Source organism: Lynx canadensis, chromosome D1 (assembly GCF_007474595.2).
Source record: "Lynx canadensis isolate LIC74 chromosome D1, mLynCan4.pri.v2, whole genome shotgun sequence".
Lineage (NCBI taxonomy): Eukaryota > Metazoa > Chordata > Mammalia > Carnivora > Felidae > Lynx > Lynx canadensis.
Window position 1 is genome coordinate 61,229,564 of NC_044312.2, and position 9,561 is coordinate 61,239,124.

General features: G+C 38.6%; 2 protein-coding genes across 2 annotated transcripts; one reads left to right on the forward strand and one right to left on the reverse strand.

Annotated features, from left to right (window-relative positions):
- Positions 1–1,121: 1,121 nt before the first annotated feature.
- On the forward strand, positions 1,122–2,063 carry LOC115526263 (olfactory receptor 52E1-like). Its single transcript, XM_030333719.1, has one exon. It carries the CDS (start codon positions 1,122–1,124, stop codon positions 2,061–2,063), a length of 942 nt encoding a protein of 313 aa, XP_030189579.1.
- A 6,230-nt stretch (positions 2,064–8,293) lies between these two features.
- On the reverse strand, positions 8,294–9,268 carry LOC115526264 (olfactory receptor 52D1-like). Its single transcript, XM_030333720.1, has one exon. It carries the CDS (start codon positions 9,242–9,244, stop codon positions 8,294–8,296), a length of 951 nt encoding a protein of 316 aa, XP_030189580.1. The 5' UTR covers positions 9,245–9,268.
- Positions 9,269–9,561: the final 293 nt, after the last annotated feature.

Consider the following 9,561-nt stretch of genomic DNA (forward strand, 5'->3'; position numbering starts at 1 on the left):
GAGCAAGCAAGAGCTCCTAATCACAATGTACTTAAAATTATTAAGGTGTATATATTGTGACAACTTATATAGTAAGAGAAATGATGAATTTAGTTTCAAAGAGTGGTTTATATAAATTAACTCACTTTACCTGATGATTATGGATATTTTATAAACCTGAACATAAATGTTTATGTTTCCATGTATAAATCTGCATTTCTTTCTGGACAGGCATCAGCAGGAGGGCACTTAAAGGGCAAGGGTTTGCCTATCATCAGGACAGAAATGAAGAAGAATATGTATATTCCATTCTCAGCAGACCCATCCAGATTAAGAGGTTTATCCTAAAATGAAGTTCTGTGTGGCTTCATTTTGAAACCTCAAGGCACCTGATACTGCACCAGCAAGAAAGGAGAGATCAGAAGATGATTATGGCATGAAAAATGTTTGGGAGACTTAGTGAGAAGCCTACATAGATCCAAATTTGTCTTACAAAGTTCTGGTTTGCCACATTTACAGTTCCTTTGAAGAGTGCATTATATAAGTTCAGCTCAGAAATGTTGTACATGTGGAATCATAATGGCTGTCATTATGTTTATGTTATGTCCCTACCTTGTACATAACGTATGTAGTCATAAATCAAACAATTTTTCTATAAAGTAATGATAAATAAATTTAAGAAAAATGTTTTGTGCACCTAAGTATCAGGGGAACACCTTTATCTTAATAATTATTCTATTAATTTAAATGGTTGATTTGTATAACTGTTTCAACCACTAAAACTTTAACTTTCATTAAAAAAGGAACCTTCTCTAATTCATTTTTTTTTCTAATTCATCTTTTGTAATCAGTCTTAGCACAGAGCTTGACACATATATACTAGATACTCAGTCAATTTTGGTTGAGTAAAAATATTTAATTCAATTGAATGGATATGATGAAGTACACTGAAATCAAGTGGCTTCATTTTACCATTCAATTTTGTATGCTTTTGAGTCTATGATGCAGTGATATGGGTAGATACAATAAATGTTTCACTGGTTTCTCCACTTTCTCTGTGCACTAAGCAAGGATGAGACCTACTCAGTGAATGAGAGGTACTTGATTTATAATATATTTCACTGTAAATTGATCCCAGAAAGATGGCCTCACTTAATAACACCCTATTTCATCCATATTCTTTCTTCCTTCTGGGGATCCCTGGGCTGGAACACATGCATATCTGGATGGGTCTCCCTTTCTTTGCTGTGTACCTGATAGGTGTTCTTGGGAATATCAGCATCCTTTCTGTGATTGAGACTGAGAGCACCCTCCACCAGCCCATGTTCTACTTCCTGGCCATTCTGTCATCTATCGACCTGGGCCTGTCCACATCCACGATCCCCAAGATGCTTGGAATCTTCTGGCTCAGCCTGAGAGAAATCTCCTTTGAGGGATGTCTCATCCAGATGTTCTTCATCCACCTATTCACTGGCATGGAGTCGGCTGTGCTCGTGGCCATGGCCTATGATCGCTATGTGGCCATCTGTAACCCTCTTCGGTACACACTGGTGCTGACGAACAAGGTGGTATTCATCATTGCATTGATAATTCTACTGAGGCCTTTGTCTTTTGCCATACCCTTTGTTCCACTCATCCTACGGTTACCATTTTGTGGGCACCAACTTATCCCTCACACTTATTGTGAGCACATGGGCATTGCCCGCCTGTCCTGTGCCAGCATCAGGGTCAACATCATCTATGGCTTATATGCCATCTCTAACCTGGTGTTTGACATCATAGCCATTGTCATTTCTTATGCCCAGATCCTTCATGCTGTCTTTCGACTGCCTTCCCATGATGCTCGGCTCAAAGCGCTCAGCACCTGTGGCTCTCACGTGTGTGTCATGTTGGCTTTCTACACCCCTGCGTTTTTTTCATTTATGACCCACAGGTTTGGCCGGAATATACCACGTTATATTCACATCCTTCTGGCTAATTTCTATGTAGTCATTCCACCAGCTCTCAACCCTGTAATCTATGGTGTCAGAACTAAACAGATTAGAGAACAGGTGCTGAAGGTATTTTCCAAGAAAAAACCATAACTCTTGTAAATAATCCATTTAAGAAGGGAGCAGCACTAATTCTCTATGTTCAGAACAGAAAGAGAACATTTGAAAGTTACACAGGCCTATCTTAGGGGAGTCCTGTCACCCTCCTTCTCAAACCCAGAAATGGAAAGTTAGGCCCATGTCTAACACATGAGTAAAAGTGTTTTATCATTTTCCATTGTTTGGAAATCATTCAGATTCCTCATGTGGAAGAAAATGAACTCTTTGTTCTGTTTCCATTATGATCGAACATATTGCATTCCACACTTGGCATCATTTTAAAGCAAAACCAACCCTCCAAAAAGGAAATACCACACAAATAATAAAAACACCATAAATTCCTTCATATCCTAATTTAAACAAAAATAGTTCATCACCGTTACTAGTGCTGGTCCCCAAATAATAGATGCTCAAACACTTCCCATATGGCTGGACTCCCTATCAAAAAGCATGGGTTACTCTTGCCTCTACCGTGTTAATGTCAGAAGATGTAAAATTGATCCTGTGAATACCATAATCATGTAAGAAAACTGGCTATTTTCTACCAGGAATAGAATTGCAAAAAGTTGGTAGTCTTTTGGTTTTAAATTGTACCGTTTACTTGATGGATGAATACTTATAAAATCTGGCTTATTGATACTTCTTTTCAAACAACTCTTTTTCAAAAAGTACTGTCTCTGTGTCTTTTGCCACTTCATGGAGGAGTTTCCCTCTTAAGGAAAGCAGGAGGTTTTAGTGATGTTCCAAGTACAGTATTAGCCAAGTGAGTACGTGTGTGTATGTGTGTGTGTGTGTGTTTTAAACATGGAACTCTTGTTCCATATGCTACCTCTCAGTGTTCTCTAGTTCTAGGTGATATTATTGGCATTATTTGTGTGAAGGATTCAGAGAAATTATGTTTGCAAATCCTGGCCAATAAAACTAAATTTTTACCTATATTTTTATTGTGGGATTTCTCAACATTTTTAATTTGAAATTTGAATTTTGAAAATTCATTTTCAAATTCATTCATTTGAAATTTTAGGGTTATATTGGCTTCAGAATGTTCCTTTGACCAACCTATGACACTAATATTCTGTAGCATGCACTTTAGAAAAAAAAATCCTACTTATTTTTACTATAGTATAAAAAATGACATCATAAACTCTTAGTGGGAATTTATATTAATTAGCATCACATCCTTGGGATCCCACCCAACTTGGGATTCTTTGAAACAATCAGTTATGCTGTAAAATTATAGGCACAAGCAGCTTTTCCTGCAATCCTGTTGTGACACTGAGCTCATCCCCTATCTATTTATTCTGCTTATGAAATGGACTTTAATGATATGGCCTCAATTATACCTTGAGTGATTTGGTCAGGGCTCATTCCATTTAGATGTTTTGGCTAATTTGTGGAGAATTGTATTTAACCTTTCAATGACTAAATTCACCAATGTAGTCACCTGGCCCTGGAGTTTTCTGTTAGAAGGTTGCTAACTCCGGATTCAACTTACTTGATAGGTAAACAACTATTCAAGTAATTCATTTCTTCATGTCTTTGCTTTGAATGTCCTCAGTAAACGTATCACATTCCTCTAACTTTACCCTTGTTCAGGGTGTGGGCTGATGAATTAGGTTTGCCTGATGTCCAACCCACTATCAGTATTAGATCTTCCCTTTGTTGCTGTGCTACAAATCATGCCATTCTTCATGTCCTCTACATTCCCTCAGGAGCAGAGCACTGTTACTTATTACTCGAACCCTGCTGGTCTACTAGTGAGAGCCGGAAGATACAGCATGACCAACTGGGCTGCTATGTCCCTGGGTCTTGAAAGTAAAGCCTTCTCAGTCATCCTGCCCCTTCCCTATAAGTGTCCTACAGTTTCTGGGGAACAGGCCTCACCCTGGGCTACAAAGTTTGTTTCTGCTCTTTTGTCTCAGCAGCAATGGGTCTCTGCTGTCCTCTTCCTCCAGGGTAAATGCTTTTGCTCCTTAGGGGAGAGAAACTGGATGAGGGGTCATTCTTATGTTCAGGTGGCTGCTATTTGCCTTTTGCTTCCATCAGGTCTGTTCTATGATGAAGGCCTTCTCTTGTCTCTAGTCCTGCATTCAGGCTTTCTAATGAGTACCTGGTCTAGGTCTAGGGAGAAAAAAACCGAAAAGGGTGTGAAGTCCCTTTTGTGTCATATACACAAGACTCCCAGACACTTTGTATTCTCACACAGGTTCATATTCAGCTGTGAATAATTTGGTTTAAAATTTTAACAGATTTTTTTTGTAGAATGGCTTGTATAGTATCTAGCACCTGGTGAGCACAGAATCATGTTCCATCTCTCTTTGGAGTTACCAATCTTTCCTTATATTTTTGGTTAGTTAGTTGCTCTGTGATTTCAACTTTCTGACAGGTCCAAGAAAATTATGAGGTTTTTAAATTATTTTTTAACGCTTATTTAATTTTGAGAAAGAGAGATAGAGGGCAAGCAGGGGAGGGACAGAGAAAGAGGAAGACACAGAATCTGAAGCAGGGTCCAGGCTCAGAGCTGTCAGCACAGAGCTGGATGCGGGGCTTGAACTCACAAACCATGAGATCATGACCTGAACCAAAGTTGGACACTTAACCAACTGAACCACCCACCCAGGCACCCCGAAAATTGTGAGTTTTTTGATTATCCAGCAATATTTTTCTTTGTCAAAAGGTTTTGAATTACATTCTGTCCAAGTTTTTATATTCTAGGTAAAGAGTATAAATCTTGGTAGGAATTTTAAATCATGTTGTATTCTCTGAGTAGAACAGCTATGTGTGACTCTCTGCTTCCTACAACTGTGGCATGGACTGTGGATCACTGAATTATAAATATACAGAATGACTGAGGAAAATTAAATTTTCCTTATGGGGATTTTACTTATGGGATACACCATAGACATTTTGAATCTAGTAGTTTTAGAGTGGGCCTAAGCAATATGTATTTTTAAGAGTCTTCAAGCCTAAATTTTGAAAACTATCATTCTAGAAACTTGAAACTTGGTTAATAAACAAATTGGTTGATTGTTAGATGAAGAAAATGGATAAACTCTAGGAAGTGAAATGACTGAAAGCAGAATTGGCTTTCAAAACTCAAACTGGACACCACTCTTAACACTCCCTCCCCTCACTCCCCACACCACACTCTACCTACCTGACTTGACCTAATCCACAGGGAACTTAGTTTAGTTGCCTATCTGATGTTCCTGATGTCTTTATCTTCTGGAACTGTTTTTGACTTTCTAAACTCCATGGCCTTGGATGACTACTTATCTGTCTTCTACGTCTATCATCGCACTTGTCACATTGCTATATCAGAGTGTAATGTGACTAAAAGCAGTGTAGTGGCTGAGAATGTAAACTTGGTGTCAGACTTCCTAGGTTCAAATCCTGTCTCCCTTTTTAACCATCTGTAACTATGAGAAAGCCAAATATTTCTCCATTTCTCCATTTTCTTATATTGTGAAGTGAGGATATTAAGGCTACAAATCTTTTTTAGTTTGCACAAGAATTCAATGGATTAATATATGTAAAGAATTCAGGAGTGGTTATGAGAATGTACACACTATATAAGTGTTACATGTTATTATACTAAAAGTAAGTGTTTGCATGTCTGAATCAACTTTATCAGACTGCTGGAACAAAATGTTTCTAGCCTACTCTGGATGTTCATGTATCGTAAAGTCCACCTTTTTTTATTTTATATATACCCTTATTCACTATGTGCTAGGCAGAAGCTGTAGACTTGAAAATTTGGTGGGAGTAAACTCAATAAGTTTTATTAAGACCTCTCTCTCCATGCCCTCCTACCTCCCAACACACACACTTCCTGGTAGTGAGACTTTCTAAGGCAGTCATATGTTCTCTGGTGTTCCTCCATATAGTAAGTATTCCTGTTCTGATTCAGACTATATGCCTAACTCTGGGGTTTAGTTAGAATGTTCACTGGCTCTTTTTAAAATTTTTTAAAATGTTTTTATTTATTTATTTTCAGAGACAGAGACAGAGAATGTGAGCAGGGGAAGGGCAGAGAGAGAGGGAGAGAGAGGATCTTAAGCAGGTTCCACACTGTCAGTGCAGACATCCATGCAAGGCTTGAACTCATGAACCTTGAGATCATGACCTGAGCCTAAACCAAGAGTCGTATGCTCAGCTGACTGAGCCACCCAGGCACTCTATAGAATGTTCACTGACTCTTGAACCAAACTAGGTCCTTCAAAATAGACTAGGTCCTTCATAACTAAGAAAGATGATATTTTGAACTCACATTAGCCACACCTTTCTTCAGTCTCAGTATTTTCAGGAATCATATGGAGAAGAAAGGCTATATTGATCATGTGTACCTCTGAGACTCTGAAACTGATTACAAACCTTGCCTTACTCATTTCTATATCCTTGGTGAATTGTGATGAACAAATAAATATTAGCTAATGGATTGAAACTGAATGTGGTTATGGAGAATGAATTGAGCAGTAGCAACAATTTTGATACCTCAGCCTGTGAGGTGCTGTGTTCCTAGGAGTCCCACGCATTGTGTATATGGATTCATTGTGACATTATAAGAAAATTATGGCTTTGGAGCTAGACAAACTTCAAATCCTAGCTCCTCTAAACTAGCCCGTTGAATACAAGTTTGTTGAGTTACTTATCATGATAATTAATTCTAAAAAATATCAGGGTTAAGTAATATATATATATATATATATAAAACTTATAATAAACAGCTTATATATATATATATATATATATCTTACAATAAACAGCTTATTTAAGTAAATGCTTAACAAATGTTGATTTGCCTCACATTTTAGCTTGAAGGGTGAGGTACTTGACTAAAATATTTTCCCTGTGGTCAACTAATGTCTCTGTGTCTCAATGCACAGGTCAATTTTTTTTTAATCACTTTTTTTTGTGTTTCTATTTTTTGAGAAAGAGAGAGAACAAACCAGGGAGGGGCAGAGAGAGAGAGAGAGTGAGAGAGAAACCTCGACCAGGCTCCACGTTTTCAGCTCAAAGCCAGATGTGGGGCTCAAACTCATGAACTGTGAGATCATGATCTGAGTCAAAATCAAGAGTTGGACGCCTAACTCACTGAGCCACCCAGCCGCTCCAGGTGTGGGTCAGTTTTAGCCGCATGTAAAACCACCTACAGAACTTTAAAACATGGATACCTAAATGCTACCCAAACACTAATTTTTCTTCCCTAAAGTTTCATTTAAACAGAATCATGCAGTATGTGATCTTTTGTCACTTAGCATATTGCCCATGAGATTTATCCATGTGAAACTACAAACACCAAAGCAATAGCATTTAATGACAGAAAAAAAAATTACAGAAAAGATAATTACCCACAAATTGATGACAATCTGGCCAACAATAAGTTTTCTCAAAGTAATAATAGATTCTAGAAGACTGTAGGATAATGACATCAAAAAGCTAAGGAAACGTAGTAACTGGAGAATGGAACTGTATCATTCAAGAGAACAGTATCATTCAAGAAGAACTAAAGAAAACTGTAGATGAACACAGAACACAGAAGTTAGCACCAAGAAACTCTCACTAAGTGGTAAGGTATGTACTTGAGAAAGAAGGACATAAGTCAAAAAGGAAAGATTGGGGCAAAAAAAAAAAACGGGGGGGGGGGAGGATGGAATTTGTAAACCTGGTAGTAAGTCTTAGATGATAAACCAAAGATATGTGATTATGTATCATGTTAATTTTAAATTTCTTATTTTTAGCCACAGATGATTCTAGTTTTATGTTTTTTAGGAAATAATACTTTAATATTTTGGTAAAGAGGCATACTCAGTGATATGTTTGCCTGTAGGTAATGATTGTTACAACATAAAATGTATCTTTGGAAGAATTACTTCCCACAGAAAAGTCCTAGCCCTCTGACCATTAAAAGAGGATCTTTATGAAGAAATCACACATTCTGGGGCTCCTGGGTGGCTCAGTTGGTAAGTGTCCAACTTCAGCTTGGGTCATGATCTCGTGGTTTGTGACTTTGAACCCCACGTAGGGCTCTGTGCTGACAGCTCAGAGCCTGGAGCCTGCTTCGGATTCTGTGTCTCCCTCTCTCTCTGCTCCTCCCCCACTCACACTCTGTCTCTCTCTCTCAAAAATAAATAAACATTAAAAAATTTAAAAAAAAAGAAATCACACATTCTAAGATAGATAATATAACATTTGTTCATATATTACTCATCAACACAAAAGACTTATTTCACAGGCCTTGAAAAAGTGAAAAATTTAAGAAACCTGTCCCATATCTTCTTGGTCCTTACCCCGTAGATAATAGGGTTCACCATGGGTGGGACCAGAAGATAGATGTTGGCCACAAATATGTGGACATGGGGAGCCACATGGTGCCCAAACCTGTGGGTAAGGAAAGAGAAGAAGGCTGGAGTATAAGACACTAAGATGACACAGATATGGGAGCCACAGGTACCCAAGGTCTTGAATCGGGCATCCTTGGATGGGAGGTGGAAGACAGTGTGCAGTATGAGAACATAAGAACAAATGATCAATATGAAGTCCAGGCCACCAGTAAGGAAGGCAACAATGAGGCTGTAGGCTCTACGGATTCTTGTCTCAGCACAGGCAATCTTGATGAGGGCCATGAACTCACAGTAGGTATGGGAAATGACATTGGTTCTGCAGTAGGGAAGCCAGCGTAGCAGGAAGGGGTGAGGACTGAGAAGTGCTGTGCCCCGGAGTACTATAGCTAGACCCATCCCCCCAATTACAGCATGTGTCAGAATAGCTGAATGTCTTAATGGGTTACAAATGGCTACATAACGGTCAAAAGCCATGGCCAGGAAGAAGCCAGATTCCATGGTAGAGCAAGAGTGAATCAGGAACACTTGAGTGAGGCAGGCTTCAAAGCGAATCTCTCCATCATGGAACCAGAAAAGGCTAAGAAGTTTTGGTACAGCTGTAGTACACACAACCAGATCAGCCACAGCCAGCATGCAGAGGAAGAGGTACATTGGCTCATGGAGGCTGGGGTCTGTCTTAATGATAAACAGAAGAGAGCAGTTTCCCAGGAGGGCCAAAAGGTATACCACACAAAAGGGGATGGAGATCCAGATGTGGGCAGCCTCCAACCCAGGAATGCCAATGAGGATGAAAGTTGATGGATGGACATCAGTCTTATTGTATGCTGACATAACAAGTGCCTGATGTTTTAGCTTTCTCTTGGTGTATTTTCCTCTACAACAAACAAAAATAATAGCTTGCAAATTTTGAAACCTTTGATGAGCTAAGTAAACCAAAATGCAGGGAATTGCAGGTCATGAAATAATTCCAATGTCTGTAAATATTTATGAATTATTTCATCATCATATCTGATTATCAGATATTATTTCACAGTTGTAATTACAATGTGGCTGATCTATGGATGCTATATGAGGGAAAATATCTAGGCACCAAAAATTGGAGCTTAATGTGTGAAAATCCAAAATCTTTTACACACTGAGAAGAAAGT